General features: G+C 35.5%; 1 protein-coding gene across 3 annotated transcripts in view; it reads right to left on the bottom strand.

Moving 5' to 3' along the window:
* LOC132153205 (fidgetin-like) overlaps positions 1 to 4,924 on the bottom strand; it is a 62,145-nt gene extending 57,221 nt beyond the window's left edge. Inside the window, exons 1-2 of one of the 3 annotated variants that reach the window (XM_059562546.1) lie at positions 4,746 to 4,924; positions 3,921 to 4,073 (exon numbers count right to left, since the gene is read on the bottom strand). In XM_059562546.1, the coding sequence (XP_059418529.1) occupies positions 3,921 to 3,945 (25 nt within the window). In that variant the 5' untranslated portion in view covers positions 3,946 to 4,073; positions 4,746 to 4,924. The remainder of the gene's footprint in view (positions 1 to 3,920; positions 4,074 to 4,745) is intronic. The other 2 variants (XM_059562547.1, XM_059562548.1) reach the window with 2 other exon arrangements.
* Between the last annotated feature and the right edge of the window lie 12,941 nt (positions 4,925 to 17,865).

Genomic DNA, 17,865 nt, shown 5'->3' with positions numbered 1-17,865 from the left:
AGTTCTGACTTTTTACTTCATTTTACAATTCAATGGCTTTTCTATGGAATTAAGTTTGAAAGTTATTAGCAATTCCTATAAATCCTACTCTATCTTTTATGCATTTTATTATAATGTGGCTCATCCAATTAGAACTTAGAGTCTGAAATATTTTAGTTTCACATTTTTTGTTCCTCTGTTTTTAACTCAAGTGTGACATGCGTTTTTGCACTACAGCCAAATGTACAGACATTATATTTTGTGTCCATGAACTTCCAAATAAAAAGTTATGTTTATAGATTATCCAAGCATTTGCATTAACACATGGCTATTTCATATATTTTTTTTAGCATTTCAAGCTAAAATATCTATAGTGTGATATATACAGTTACTGTGATCTAAAATTGCTCATACAGTATAATAATTTAAGTTTTTGTCCATATACCACCCAACATTAAACTGTACATAACTTGCTAAAGATTCAAATACAGGTTAAAATGTCTTTCTTGCACTTTTCACATGCTATAACTAGGGTTTTGAAGAACATTTTATGATGAGCACAAGATTCTCTATATCATGCAATGATGAGTAATAGTTCACAATCCTAGTCTGATGCATTGGTTTCAAAAACCTCAGCATGTCAAATATGGATCAATAGAACAACTCGATGTGAATACATGCAACTCACTCATTTGCTTTATTTAAAAATTCATTTTGCTAGACTAACCAGCTCGATTTAGGCTTATTAAATAATATAGAGTAATTGACCTGAATAAATCCAGATCAAATGCTTTAGCTTATTTGTCAAATCCTTTTCACAGTGTACATGACTGATGGTCTGTTTAAAAACTACAGTGCATTTCACACAAACCCTCCAAACGTTAATGGCCACACATGAATATGTAAAAGAGCCCCATCTGAACAGAGGGAAATTTAAATCTGCATATTGAAAAATATTATATTTACAACAGATACTACTGGTCATGTCAGATTTGAGAATTCAACCACTGTTTACTGTTGCCAATATTAATACATCAGACCAACAAGCAAGTCTTAAAAAAACCTTCTGACTTGTTCCAACTGAATGCAAGTTTGATGAATGTGTATTAAAGCTACTGTATATTACAAAACATATGTTTTTGGTCGCATATTTTATATGCAGTTAATGCAGCAAAATATTTGACTCCACTAGAACAAATTAATTTTAGAGTACAAAAATAATGAGATGATTAAAAAAATCATAAAAAATAATCACTGAAAAATTTTAGATCCATTTTCATTGCATGCCACTTAATGCACAATAAACTATTTTTTTTTTCTAATAAAAAGCTGTGTAATTTGATATATCTGTCTATCTAGTGTGTACATTTACATGTATTTACATCTTAGATGATGCAGTGTAGAATGCTGCAAAATATTTGCCTTTACTAATGCAAAATTTTTTTTTTCAAAATACAAAAACTCAAATAATGAGATTATTTAATAATGCATGTAAAATAATCACAGAAAATTTGGACAAAAAAGTTTGATTGACATGATTTTGGATGCATTTTCACTGCATGACACTGTTGAAAATGTACAGTATACTTATTTTTCTAACAGAAAAGCTGTCTAATTAAAAATATGTTTATACAACATGCAGCACGTTTGTGCAAAAATTGCCAAAACATTATGTGTTCAGGCCAATTAACTGCATGATGCACACAACTAAATACAAATAACATTTCATTCAAATGTTAAAGAATACAAATGTTTGCATCTTGTCAAAATATTGCCCAAACGTAAGCCTTAATCTAATTGCACGCACACATGTGCTAATTGCCGCATCAGCCGCGCGATTCTAAGCATCTTCAATAGGTCTATGTATACAGCGATCCGCCTGTAGCCCTGTGCTAGAATGTCAACACCAGATACATCAAGCAAAGAGGGTGCTGAAACGGGGAGGGGTCAGCATCTGTCATCACGCACACCACAAAACTCAACATGAGGTTTCATGTCAACCCTGCGGACTCACACTCGCAGTTACACATACACACGCGGGCTCACACCAACTGACGTACCATGCAATCAGGAGTGTGTGAAGCTGTGGTGTCGTTTAACATGCACATAAAGCCTAGCCTGGGGTTAAATCAGGACCAAGTTAACAAGAACAGCACTTTCACACATAAACTGCTTGCTGCACCCACAAGGAATCACTCCGAGCACATCACTTTGTCAAAACAGTATCATATTAAAAGCTTAAAGTAATACTTATTAATAACATTAACAACTCAAACTCATATCTGAAAAGCTAACTCAGGTCACCGATGCCTCTTTTGTTAATATACTTCTGCTAACTGTAGTGAGTTACACATCTAATGGTTTATTAAACCTCAAAAACACATGCTCAATGTCCACTTTGATAAAAAAAAAAAAAACACTACAGCAATGAAATCACTCAACATGTAGTGCATCTTTCTATTGATAGAGTTGAAGAGGCTTGGAAAACACACTTCAGTCTTCACCAGGCAATTTTGATTGTGTTTTGAATAACAAAATGCAAGGGGTTTTCTGAAAATAACATTATAAATGAAAAATGTATGAGAGATGGGGGTGTTTGTGTTTTGTTTTAGTTAGTTGGTCGAGAATGAGAACCAAATGTTTGAATATGAAAATGCAATACATTTCAAACAAATCAACATGTAACTGCCTTAAGAGGTTATTAAAAAAAAAAAAATAAGCACTACAAATTGGAAATGATGGTGGCATAACCTTCAACAAAATTCCTGACCTCAAGTTTCAAGTCTGACAACATCCACAGAACTGGAGTCAGTACTAAAGGTGGACAGAAAAATCCACAAGTATGCAGACAAGAAAAAAACGTGTATAGAAAAATAGCAAAATGTGCATAATGCTGGGCACATATCAAAAATGCATGCAAATATGTGCTGAAGAACTACATAAAATGTAGTAATATACAACCCCAAATGATGGATGAAGTTCAATATTAAGGCTGAAAAATGTATGCGGCCACAAAGTCATTCCTTCTGGTAACGTCTTTATGCCCGCTTAGTATTTGATACTAAAAAGTGAATATGTCCAGGGAGCTAATCTTGCCCTTAAAATGACTTTAAACAGTGTATTTAGATTGATTTAGTCTATTAAAAAACATAATTGACTCGAAAAAAAAGCAGGTTTTGTATAAGTTACTACATAAAGTAAATCACACAAAAAGATTTTGGGTGTATTGAAAACAGAGATTTTGAATAATGTGAATGTAAATTACTGCAGACTGAAGTAATGTAAATACAATTATGCAAATACAACTCCATAATCTGCTAATAAACTCAAATCTAAAGGATTTTTAATATGAATATAATTACGTTTAGATACAAATGCAAGCCAAATCAATTATAGCCTAGGAAAATAAATTAAAAAGGCGCTATCTACAAATATAAAACTTTAATTTTGGTCAGAAAAGGGGCTCGTATATGTCATAAGACGATATATTCAAATACTATAGTAAACATTAAATGAGACTTTTTATCTTTAAAAACATTAATTATAATAAATCTTTAACGTCCTCGCGTTTTATTGAAAAGTAAGTTCACTTTGAGTCGCTAGTCATCATTTTGACATTGTGTCATCTTAGTTCTGACGGACATCGGCGACTGAGGTAAACACATCGGACACTTATAATTACCTTGTCAACATGCCAATTTACGGAACATTTCTTCAAAAACGCATCAGATAAATCAAGATATATGCATTAGGAGTGCTTTATGAGAGTGAAACTGCATAATAATAAATTATTATTAACATAGGCTACAATCGAACAACAGGCTATATTGCCCCTGTTCAAAGTCTAGTGTGCATCGCATGACTAAAACAAAGCACACCATGCACGGACAAGCACACTTTGTAAACGTGTATGGCAAAATATAAACAATAAATCAACGTACCATGTACACTGGAGCTAGTGATCATCTTCTCAAAGGCGAAATCAGGAGAATGGAAAACGTGAATTCCAAAGGTTGCTTACAGCCACTTTTTCCTCTCAGCTATCGAATTACGCTGTGAAAACCAGGGGCCTTTTCGTCAGGTACTCGTTTAACCTACATGCATACAATTAGGAAGGCAAAACCAACAAAAGCTCTTGGACAACATGGGAGAGGAAGAGAGAGAGGAGGAGAGAAAGGGAGCGATGGGAAGGAGGGAAAAACACATGACCACGACAACGAGCTCATGTCACTTTTCCTCCAAGGCTGAGATAAAACTCCCTGGGTTTCAAAGAAACGAGATTCTCCACATGGAGACATGCATCGCATGCCTATTGACTCCAAAACACATTTCCAATGCTGAAGAGTCAATGATTAAAAAAAAATGCATGACACGCGAAAACGAAAAGTCGCAAAAAAAAAAAACTTTTCCAGACGATAATCGTGTAGCCTATAATGCGGTGCCTGTGCTGCAGAAAGTTACTTTGTAAGAATTTCAACCCCACCCACTCTCACTTTCAAATGCAAAATCTAACACTGACACAATTAATCATATTCAACTATTACTGACCAACTTCAACATCCGCCCGAGCTTTTAACATCCCGCTGCACGCGCGATCACATCCCGCATTAAACTCAGTCTGTGTATTTAGATACAGACAGCGCGAGCGCTTCATTTCAACCCGGTGATGCATGGACTGGACATGCGTTGAGATAAAGGCAGGCGCTCCTCTCCTGTAGTCCAGTTGAATTCCTAACCTCGGTGGAAATAGCCGGGTTGACTCTTACCTGTTAGTATGACAGGATAACCTCTCGGGTTAGAACGGCATCGATCCGACGGGCTCGCTGATGAATGCTTGTGCGGGTTAAGCGACTTGAAACCATTCCAAGTTAGTGTGGGGAAGACTGACCACTGCCTCTGCCATGTTGGAATTTCAAACCCCAAACAGCTGCTCTAAAGAAGCACAGCGTGCCGCGATTGCGCATGCGCGCTGTTGGAGAGCCAAATTCAAAGCAGCGCAGCGCACTGGATTTGCTTAAACACAGGGTGTCTTGTCACTTACACCGCTGACAGGAATTGTTCATTTATGGGATGTTTGTTCCTCTATACAATATTTCCAAATAACTAAAATACTAAAATACACGATATAGTAGTAGCTAAGCGAGAAAAACTGTTCAGTATGCACAGCAGCCGTACAGCGGTAATTATTTTTAACTGAATTTCAATAAAGTAGGGCTACAGTGCATTCAGAACTACATTAATATAAATAAACGAAAACAAAAATAATCACAGAAATAAATGTAAATATTTGCATATCGCGATTGTACTGATGGCTATTTTGATTTTGTCGCATGCACGAAAATCATTTCTAATAAACTGCAATATTAAATATTAATTTTCATGTTATGATGACCTTGTCATCTGTCTGTAGTTTCCTTTTAGATAAACATAATTGTTCTTCAACATAAGTAACACATATTGTACCACGTTACAATCCATCTCGCTCCCTAATGTCACAAAACGCTGGACTTTTGGTAGTTCCTAGGATAGCAAAGTCCACTAAAGGAGGTCGAGCTTTTTCACATTTGGCTCCCAAACTCTGGAATAGCCTTCCTGATAATGTTTGGGGTTCAGACACACTCTCTCTGTTTACACACGCATCTCTTTCGCCAAGCATTCGAATAATGTATCTTAAATTGTGAGTGTAGTTGCATCTGATCAAATGTGCATTCTTATTCTTTAGCTTGGGTTAAACTAATTCATTTTACTTTGTTGGAACAGCAGCTATGCTAATGATGTCTCTATTTGTTTCTGTTTTGCCACGTGATTTACATCCCGTGATAACTAGGATTTACACAAGCTCCAGTCTGGATCCAGAACACCTGAGAAGAGATGATGCTGACTCTCAGAGAACCTCAGATGATGCTAACCCTGAATCAACAAACAGAACTAACAAATATTGCTACAAGTGTGACTGTATCATATAATAATTATTAATAATATTCATCGTCTGGCTGACTATGTCTTGTATTGATTTTTCTAAAAATCCTGTCATACGTGCACAAACTGACAGTCACCACTTATAAGCTACTACTAAATATTGTAGAAACATAATTCTCTGTAAAGTTGCTTTGTAACGATTTGTATTGTAAAAAGCGCTATACAAATAAACTTGAATTGAATTGATTTGAATATTGTAAATCTCAGTGTGTGCTTTAAAGATGTATGAGCTTACAAGGACGCTCACGCATTTCATGTTTCTAGCTAAAAAAAAATTGTTGTAATCATATATATATATATATATATATATATATATATATATATATATATAATGCAAATAGATCTGTGTATAGATAATTGTAAATACTGAATATAGCACAGCCTCTTATACCTCATTGCCTAATTATATAATAAAATAAAGAAATTAGGAATTAAGCGATGTTATTACTCATCCTTAAGATTATGGATTTTGCAAAACCACAGTTACACCCACAAATCACTGTGGCTTTGTCTCTTGCACAAGCAATCACGAGTCACAGTTTCTTCAGAAAATATAAAAAATGCTCTTTACTGGACAATTTCAGTTTGAATTTTCCTTTATTGAAGTAAAAGCAATATAGCATGTATTAATACTTAAAGGGTTAGTTCACCCAAAAATCTAAATTATGTCATTAATGACTCACCCTCATGTCGTTCCAAACCCGTAAGACCCGTTGGTGTTCATCTTCAGTTCTCTCTTCACATCAGTTCAGTCAGTGTACTGTTTGAGTAAATGAATTACTCCGGGATATTGGTTTGTTTGAACTCAGAGGGAGTGTCAGCCACATTAAAAAAGTTAACAGCTTAAGTCATTTGTGGATTAATGTTTATTGGAGACGTGAACCGTTTCAAACGATTCAGTTCAATTTGGTGAACTAGTTCAAAAAGATCCGGTTACATCGAATGATTCGTTCGTGAACCGGATATCACAAACTGCTTTGTTTTGAACTCTCTCACAACAGACACGGAAGAGAAGACAATGATGAATAAAGTCATAGTTTTTGATATTTTTGGACCAAAATGTATTTTCGATGCTTCAAAAAATTCTAACTGACCCTCTGATGTCACATGGACTACTTTAATGATGTTTTTCTTACCTTTCTGGACATGGACAGTATACCGTACACACAGTTTCAATGGAGGGACTGAGAGCTCTCGGACTAAATCTAAAATATCTTAAACTGTGTTCCGAAGATGAACAGAAGTCTCACGGTTTTGGAACGACATGAGGGTGAGTCATTAATGACATAATTTTGATTTTTTTTTGGTGAACTAACCCTTTAAATGCTACCATTATGATTATGATGTATAGATAGATTAGATAGATGATGAGTAAGCTGTGTAGTTTAATTGTGAATAAACCATTAATACAATTAAATTATAGTTTTATCTTATTTATCTTTATCTTATTAGCTGGAATAACTGATGTTGATATTATACCTTTATTGTGTGGGTCTATTTTAACCTGTCTGGGTTTTTATAAAAATGAAGGGCAAATCTTGATGTGTCTTCTTAGCGGAATCACATCTGACTTTGATATCCTGTCGTATATCACACCATGACAAAACCACTCCACACCTCTTGCCTGTCATGTCCCAGCGCTCTTTTGACAATCCGGAGGGACCTGGCTGAGGACCTGGAGTTTAGACACATGATGTGTACTGTGGAGCCCAGAGTCCCAGCATGGCCTCTCGGATTGGTGCGCTGGGGCCTTGGGTTGATGCATCGATCTGGCCCTGAGCATTCCCTGATGAGTTTGCAGGCCATTTCCAGTACAGTCCCAAAGCCTTTGGAGGATTTCTGCCCGTTGGCAGTCTGCGCCACTCCATTCAGCCTTTCTAACAAACAACTGCTTGCCGCACTCCAAGGTAATAATTACTGTACTACTTCAGACTCTGATCGGTGGAGACCAATTCAGTCTCTCTTTCTTTTTTGTTGCGTCTCAGATTTTGATTTGATTGAGTCCCACCACACCTTGCAGCCCTCATTATGTCTGAACAATATGTATGTGATGAGGGTAGAGGAAGCGTGCAGTTTTGGAGGTGTGGGGGGTGCATCTGATTAAATAATGCAGACGTAAACGGTAAACTGGACCAGACAAGAAAGAACAAAGAAAGAGAGAGAAATAAAATGGCTCTGTTTCATAACCTTTTGCTTACATAGGCAGCTTCCTTCTAAGACAGCATTCTAACTGTGATAGAACCTCATAAGTGATTGATTTAGAACAAGTTTCTCTGTAAGCATGTAAACTCACATTCATAATACTTTTTGCAACTTGTAAGCTCATGCATCTTTAAAGCACACATTGAGATTTACATTATGTGTTACTTATGTTGAAGAACAATTATGTTTATCTAAAAAGGAAACTACAGACAGAGATGATAAGGTCATGAAATTTTTTATTTAATATTGCAGTGTAAATTAGAAATGATTTTCGTGCATGTGACAAAATCAAGTCCTATCGTACATGTTTTTTTTTTATTCAAGAAGCCATTTCACTTGGGTCTACATCACAATAAGGAACAAAATATAATTTTTTTTTCACAATTTCAAACAAGAAGACCTCTCATGCCCACTTTAAAATGTTGCTGAGCCAAACAAATATTGGATAAAAGGGAAAATTTTTATGTATGATATTTTTTTATACTTATTTATAAATGTTTTATACTTCAATATTAAATGGTATGCATGTATACTCGTTGTGCATTTTTGGTGCTGTGTGTGGTGCATTGCATTTAGGGCCTCTTTATTTACTATAATGCTTCCTTCTTTCAGACAAGTCTTCACATCGGAAGTGCACTTGCGCTGCTCTGAATTGCTGCCTACTATCTAGGCAGCTCACTAGGGGTTGTAACAGAGTGTTTGAGTGAGAGAGTGAGAGACAGTAACCTCTGTCAATACTGTAGAGGCAATCAGAACGGTTATTATCTCCAGGTTGACAGTGTAAGAAACAGCATAAGGAAAGCCGCCCATTAGTATTGGTGTTTCTCTACCTGCGCGCTGCACGGGCACGATGCAGGAGTAATGCAGGAGAACCTGGCTGTCTACTGCCTTCCACCATCACTCTGAGGACGAGAGGTCAGAGAGAAAACAACCGCTGTGTAGACTCCAGCCGGAGCGGCCGCCATTGTCTCCTAGCCGCATATGAGAAAGTTCTCTCTGCGCCTTTTGTCCTTGTGTCAGCAGGCAGGACATTCTAAATTATTTTGCTCAGCTGCCTCCCTGAACTCTTGCTACGGCACGTCAACACACACATCATCCAGACACACACATACACACACAAATCGGAGACTTGAGTGTGTGCCTGTACTGCCCTAACATCCAGCACAAACCCTCAAAAACACTCATACACACACACACATAACACACTAGCATAACATTGGTTAAGGATGGAGCACGGCTCCAGTTACTTGTTAGTGTATTGATTAGTCGTTTAATTGGTCATTACTGTTCAAGTGCACACCATTCCCTTGTTGTAGGGACATTTTGATAACATATTTAGTAATTTGAGCTTGTTAAATGAAAATATTCTGATGAGATACAACAATGCATATTGACATAATTGGCTGTACATTGTTAAACCAACAAGCCACTCACAGTGATTTTACAAAGGGATGTTTTTAAAACCCTTAAAGTGATAAAATACTCAGAGGTTGCTATTTAAATGCATTATCCATTTTTATCAGGTGGTGGATTTTTATCTGTGCTCTGATTGGTTGTTTTCACATTGCATGACTACTTATTTGCAAATAGTATAGTTGAACTTGCCAACTTTCAATGAAAATGAATGACATCCGGTATGTTTCTACAGACTGCTGTAAGTGTGAACAACCCTGTTGTAAACTCAATTGCTGTATTGCTTTTACAAACAGCGGCGACATCAATATGCTAAACAACAGGATAAAAGAGCTGCACAATTTATTGTTAAAAGACTATGAACTCAAATCAAACACCCATGCGATTTAATTCCTAAATAACAACTCTGCTATGTCTAATCAAATTTATGAAAAATAAATATTTTATAATAATATAAAATAAATGTTTATGCAAATTTACTTTCATATTTTCTATTTACATAAGTATTTAATTTTCTACTTTTTGTTTATTGTATATATATATATATATATATAGAGAGAGAGAGAGACAGAGAGAGAGAGAGAGAGACAGAGAGAGAGAGAGAGACACTGAAGGAAGAACATTTTTGTTTAGTACAATATTCAGGATTGGTAAATCCCTGAAATAAACATTTTCCATCAAAATAGTGAGAGTATCATGATCACTATTCTAAGCAAGCAAGAAATCATCATTTTGTCAGCCTATCAATATTGTGCCCATAATTGCATTGAATTGCATTTTATTCTGCTTGTCTTAAACATGCACGTTCAATCATAAACATGCAAATCAGCGTGAGCTATATAAGTACTCATTAAAGATGGTGATGAAATAGTCCTTAAACGCATGACATTACACCTTAAATGTGTTTTCCTCACTTCAGTCACTCATCCCTGCTGTGGTTAACAACAGCCATTTATCTAAATGGATTTCAACTGATTAACCATTTAAGTAATAATGATCAGGGCAGTGTAGACTCTGCATTAGCCGCTAATTTGAAAGCAATGTGTTTCTAGGGTTGTTTACTTAGACACGCATGAAGAGTGAGATTGTCTGGTTCCTCAGGACTGGGGTTAGGGCTTTGTCCAGTCACGTGACGTGCTGTTTTTTAACCTTCTGCCTGCAGACTTCGCTGTCAGCTTCCATCATTTCAACTGAGCTTGGCAGAGATTTCATGAGATTTTTTTTTCTTACATTCATTTTTCCTCTATGGAAAAAACGTGTTTTGGAGAAAAAGCAAACTGACTCTGAATGCACAGTTCATGAAGTAATGTGTTTAATATAATACACTTAATGTAGTCTGTAATGCTTTAAATCACAGCAACCTCACTGAAAATATTTTCTAGTTGTACTTTCTTCCTGAACCTAATACCAGTACATAGATGAACCATGCAGAAACAAATAATTAGAATATACAGTATAAAAAGCAGTTTTCCTCTTTTTCTTTTGGTTTAACTGTGGAGCAACTCTTTGCAAATCTAACTGGCTACACATGAGTACATCTCATTTTCATCTATTGTTTTTGTTATTATGTTCTCTTGATTTAATTGTTGTTGTGCATGTGAAGATGAGGGCTTCCCACATTACTAATCTCAGACATCAAATATAATCTATATCATGAGAACTTAATTTTATGTCTTTGTAGCAATAATTGTATTTTTACAACATGGATTTAATCCTCCTGTATCCAAGAATACAGCAATACTGTATCTTATACATATTAGCAAACAGCCAGAATCAGGGGCGTCATGCATTCATGATTTTTGAGGGGGGCGGGGGGGGGGGGGGGGGGTCGGAAGTTGCTGTGTAAGTCATTCTACGAAAGCACTGTATAACTGATATAGGCTTATTTTTTTATTATTTTTTTTCCTTTTTATTCAAAACAATTCCAAACATGCTTAATATATCAGGAAATATCTCGTTTCTCAAATATGTGTAAACACGTTTTGCACCTTTATAGATTGTTATTTGATCAATATATGGAAATGTAGTGTAATCTATTTACTACACATAAAAACCTGACTTTTTACTTAAGTGTCATATCATGCCATAAAATATTTTTAATACGACTGAATTTGCATTTAATGTAAATTTTAATAACAATATTGTAAGATACTTATTTTAACACTTTCATTTTACAGAGAGTAAAGAACATTTACATTATCAAAAAACATTTTCATTCAGTCTAGCCAGAGTTCAGGCACTCTCAAAAACTCCCATTAAAATCACTGAAGCACTTTACATTATGAAACGAATATCTTACTTACATTCGTACGCACATCTGCACTTTTTGTTGTTTCTGATGAGAGAATTCGCTAAATAATTCAGTCAGCGAGCAAGTGAACAAAACACCGCGTTTCAGTGATGACTCTTCTGGACGTCTCTCATTGGCCATTGCATCCATAAGCGCAACAGAATAGTTTCTGATTGGTTATCATGAAGCGTTGTACGAACGCGTCTGTCTCTGGCTCAGCGCCAGCCAGCGAACGCAGATTTGAATTTAGCAGCTGATGCTGTGCACTGAACGATCTAATCACACCGCTGTGATTGTATCAAATATATAAAAAATATTATTCTGCAATTTTTTTTTTTTTTCGTTTGGAAGCTGCATTTAAAATCCACTTGGCTCAGAAATCTGAGGGGGCTCAGGGCCTCACTTTGAATGGGCACGACGCCTCTGGCCAGAATCCTTTGATTAAAGGAATAGTTCACACACAAAAAAATAATTATTTAGTCCATTGCTGTTATTTTCAATAACTCATGTGAGGAAAAATAATTTAAGATGCCTTCCATGTCAACTTTAGCCTAAAAATCAAATTTTTACATTTTACTAAATAGCCTAAATTTCAGTTCGCTTCAAGCTGGATTATTATAGATAACTAAAATTAAAGCCACTTATAAAAATGTATTAATTAAAATAAAATGAATATTTATTACAGAAAATTTAAATTATTTCAGCTAGTTGCCAAGGCAACATTTATCATTTTCATTTATTTTAACTTAATAATAATAATAATAATAATAATAATAATAATAATTTTTAATTGATTAAATAATTAAAAATGACAAAAACACAAAACAAAATTACTTAAAATTTGAACTAAAATTAAATTGAAAATGGAAAATATAACAATAAAATCTAATTCAAAATATTAATAATAATAATAATAATTTATTTTGCTTTAAAAAAAAAAATATTTTTAGGAGCAGTCACTGTCTTTATGAAGGAATAAAATTAAGGTGAGTAAATAATAACAAAACATTTTTTTTTTTTTTCAAATTAACTCTTCCTATAATAGAAAATGACAACAAGACTCCAAGAGTCTCTAACCAGTCAGAGGTTGTGATTTCTGCAGAACGGGCTTAAAGAGGGAATAAGACAAGAGTGGCCGAACGAAAGCGAGAGAAGTGAAAGGTTTGATTTCACATTATATGATGATGTGTAGCCAAGTCCCTTTATGGTCTCGGGCTAACGTCCTAATGGGGGACAAGCTCGCAGTGGATGAAGCCCACAGAGGATAAGATACTAAATCTCGCAATAAAAACAAATGTGATTTACAGTAAATTCCAGCAGGCTGACAGCGCCACAGCTGAGGGCATAAACACGCTCCTTTCAGCAGAGCTCCTTCTCTCGCTGAGAAGTACAATTGCGCAGCCAGGCGTTCTGGCTCACCAGCAATGACTTTGATAAATAACCAGGAAGTCCCACTGTTGGCTTAAAACTAGAAGTTGTTCAGTTGCAATTCTGCATTTGTCCTCCTTTAATAGGTATGGAAGTGGCTTTAGCCATAATCTGGCATTGATTGATTAGGTCTCAGTACGGCTCCCACCCCACCTCCTCTCTGGAAATAGTCAGCCGGCCGCAGCTGTGCGGGCCCTTACCGAGCGATGGCTGTATTAGGGCCCTACACGCTTTATTTACCTGCAACACAAACACAGTTAATTCCACTTGGGTGGACGGACGGAGGGTGGACTCCAGGAAAACAACAAACGAGATGTGACATGTTTTCGTTAGCACTCGAGATATCTAGTGAAGAGGAAAACAACCATGGATTCATAGAGCTGCAGCTGGCAGCCGCTAAAGAGACAGAATGGATGCGGTTTACTGCAAATGCAATGAAGTTTCTCAAGTCTATTAAAGCAGTAGCCACCGGTGAGGGCTGTTTCTTGTCACTAACACAGCATAAAAGATACCAATGTTCAATAAAAAACATTAATTAAAAATAATAATAATAATTATATATATATATATATATATATATATATATATATATATATATATATAAAATACCAAGCATAGTCTGACATGCAGCATAGCTAGTAGGCACATTAAAATAAAATACATGTCACAGATATATATTAATTTATTATATATATATATATATATATATATATATATATATATATATATATATATATATATATATATATATATATATATATATTTTTTTTTTTTTTTTTTTTTTACACCATGATTTTACTATGGTAATTTTTTTCCATAATCATAAGCATGACGCTAAGCTACATATATACAATATAAATACAATATTGAATAAATGGTAATATTTGTTCATCAGAATAAACTATTCATACGCCTTGTAATATAGTTTAGTAGTTAAACTTTACACCATTTTACAATTGCATATGTATATAAAATCTACAAAACATTTATTTATTTGAATATTTTACAACAATTATGAATTTCAATAAAATGTATGTTTCTTTCCAATCACAATCATCTGTTATATAAACTGCAAAACATATTTTACCATGATTTTACCACAGGTAGGGCTGTTCATAATTGTAAGGATGAAGCAAAGCTAAATACACACAATATAGATGCAATATTTAGTTTAGTTTTTTACAGTTTCTTAGCTAACTTTAGGCTTCTTTACAGTTGCAGCTTTGCACATTAATATAAAAATATGCATCATTTGTTTATTTGAATATTTTACAACGGTTATGTATTCCAATCAAAATCAACTGTTATGTAAGAACACAATATATTTTACCATGATTTTACCACAGGTAGGGCTGTTCGTAATTGTAATCATGAACTAGAAACAATATAGATGCAAGATTTAATAAAAAGGTTGTTAGCTAAGCTTTAGGCTGTTTTACAGTTGCATCTTTGCTATTCTTTTTCTTTTTTTTTAGCATTTTACAGCAACTTTGAGTGCGGCAGAATTCAGATTTTAATCAGAAACAATCAATTTTATTATAGTCATCAGTGTTTCAGCTGTAGTTTTTATACTGAGCAGCAGTTTAGTTAATGCAGACCAACATGCAACAGGCATCCAAGTTCAAAATTAATCTATCTATCTATACAATAATAGTCTCAAGTGTTTATTGAGTGAATCCGATATATACATGACTAAAAATCAAGTATTGAACTAAAACAGCACCAATAACTGACCATGAACAAACAGCGTTTGTGGACGATGTTCGGCATAATGAAAAGCAATGTTTGTTTTGAATGAGGCATGGGACATTTAAAATGTAATTTTGACAGAGAGCCAGATATTGATTGTGTTTTACCAGCAGCAGATCCATTTGAATTAAATATTAAATACGAATGCAGGACACAAGGGCTACAAGTTGTTTTCAGCTGATCATTGAGCATCTTCTAAGAAATCACAATCTGTGCCAACGGCCCTATTCTTTAATCAAGTATTTAAATCAGGGCTGGGCTGAAACGCAATTCATTTCACATTCAAAGAATACTTTAGTTATTTTTAACAGGAGGTCTTCATGTATGAATTTTAATGGAGACACTTAAATGGTAATTATTCTACTCAGAGTCTAACGCAGGTAACAAATGGAATTCAATCAGTGGCTATGCATAATGACCATCATTAGGAGACAGAAAATAATAATGACATCCTCTCCACATTAGAGACACACGCTCGGCGAACTAAACCCATAGCCATTATTGATTGCCATGGAGATAAGCAATTGTCACTTTCCCGCAGCATTGTGTGTGAATGTTAAAAACAGTGGAACGATCTTCACCCCCCCACACACCTTTTGTCTGTTGCTTTTTTTACTTCCATTTAACAGAGTGACAGAATGCGCTTTGTGTAAAATATTAATGTGTGTCCGGCGTAAACTGCACTTTTGGTTATTGTGCAAAGGTCACGTGACCCTCTTCATGCCGCTTTTGTGCTAATGTGAAAGGTGCGCTGACATCACTTTAAACGGGATACAGAAAATGCAAATGACACTACTGTAAGTAGTTATGCACCATCAGTAACACAGGTGCACAACAGCATATATTTTATGAGTGCTGTACTCATTCAGTGGATGATTAAGTCAGTGCTTGCAAAGAGTGATGTTTGCTGACATAGTTAAGTTGAGCAATAAGCATGACTATTTTCAGAAAAGTGCATAATATGAGATAATTTGGTAACCTAGAGACAGCACCAATATGGATTGTATCAGATTTTAACTGTTTTCACACCTACATGTTTAAAACAATGAGGGGCCAAAGAGGAAATATACATGAAATCCCATAAATAGATATTTATAGATAGACAGACAGACAGACAGACAAATGTTTCTATCTTTCAATATTGTGAATATATAAATAAAAAATCTAAAAGGTTTTCCTGAGCCTTCAAAATGGTCTCTCAGTTTGGTTCACTAGGCTCCACAATCATGGAGAAGACTGCTGATCTCACAGTTGTCCAGAAGACAATCATTGACACCCTTCACAAGGAGGGTAAGCCACAAACATTCATTGCCAAAGAAGCTGGATGTTCACAGAGTGCTGTATCCAAGCATGTTAACAGGAAGTTGAGTGAAAGGAAAAAGTGTGGAAGAAAAAGATGAACAACCAACTGAGAGAACCACAGTCTTATGAGGATTGTCATGCAAAATTGATTCAATAATTTGAGTAAACTTCACAAGGAATGGACTGAGGCTGGGGTCAAGGCATCAACAGCCACCACACACAGACATGTCAAGAAATTTGCTGAACCACAGACAAAGTCAGAGGCGTCTTACCTGAGCTAAGGAGAAGAAGAACTGGACGGTTGCCCAGTGGTCCAAAGTCCTCTTTTCAGATGTGAGCAAGTTTTGTATTTAATTTGGAAACCAAGCTCCTAGAGTCTGGAGGAAGGGTGGAGAAGCTCAAGTTGCTTGAAGTTCAGTGTTAAGTTTCCTCAGTCTGTGATGATTTGGGGTGTAATGTCATCTGCTTGTTTTGGTCCATTGTGTTTTTTGAAAACCAAAGTCACTGCAACCGTTTACCAAGAAATTTTGGAGCACTTAACGATTCCTTCTGCTGATCAGCTTTTTGAAGATGCTGATTTAATTTTCCAGCAGGATTTGGAACCTGCCCACACTGCCAAAAGCACCAAAAGTTGGTTAAATGACCATGGTGTTAGTGTGCTTGACTGGCCAGCAAACTCACCAGACCTGAACCAGAGAGTATCTATGGGCTATTGTCAAGAGGAAGATGAGAAACAAGAGACCAAACAATGCAGATGAGCTGAAGGCCACTGTCAAAGAAACCTGGGCTTCCAGACCACCTCAGAAGTGCCACAAACTGATCACCTCCATGCCACACTGAATTGAGGCAGTAACTAAAGCAAAAGGAGTCCCTACCAAGTATTGAGTACATGTACAGTAAATGAACATACTTTCCAGAAGGCCAAGAGTTCACTAAAAATATTTTTGTGGGTCTTATGAAGTATTCTAATTTGTTGAGAGTGAATTAGTGGGTTTTTGTTAAACGTGAGCCAAAATCATCACAATTAAAAGAACCAAAGACTTATACTTCTTCAGTCTGTGTGCATTGAATTTATTTAATACACAAGTTACACAAGAAATAAATGAACTTTTCCACTTCTTCAGAAGAACACACACACACACACACACACATATATATATATATATACATATAATTTTTTTTATTTTTTTGTAATTTCACAGCTGTAATGCCATAACATGTTACTGAAGTTATAAAGTGCCGCTCTTCTATCGCAAATGTGCTGAATCTGCTGATGTAATTACAACTGCTAACGTTAAGTGATAGAGAAGGGGAGGGGGAGGCTGATGGAGAGTTGAACTCTAGTGCCTCCATTGAAAAAAAAATAAATTACAAAAATTAGCCAATCAGCATTGAGTGTTCACTTTCAGCGCTGAGGAGTGTTGAGAAAAGAAAACTCTTAAGGGAAGCTAGCCTTCCTTCTGGTATATCAACCAATCATCATAGAGATGTAAATTACGTGACATTGGTTTGAATGTCTCCTG

Source organism: Carassius carassius, chromosome 11, assembly GCF_963082965.1.
Source record: "Carassius carassius chromosome 11, fCarCar2.1, whole genome shotgun sequence".
NCBI classification, from domain to species: domain Eukaryota; kingdom Metazoa; phylum Chordata; class Actinopteri; order Cypriniformes; family Cyprinidae; genus Carassius; species Carassius carassius.
The sequence above is the reverse complement of the archived record's forward strand: the minus strand, read 5'-3'. Positions and strand labels throughout refer to the sequence as shown.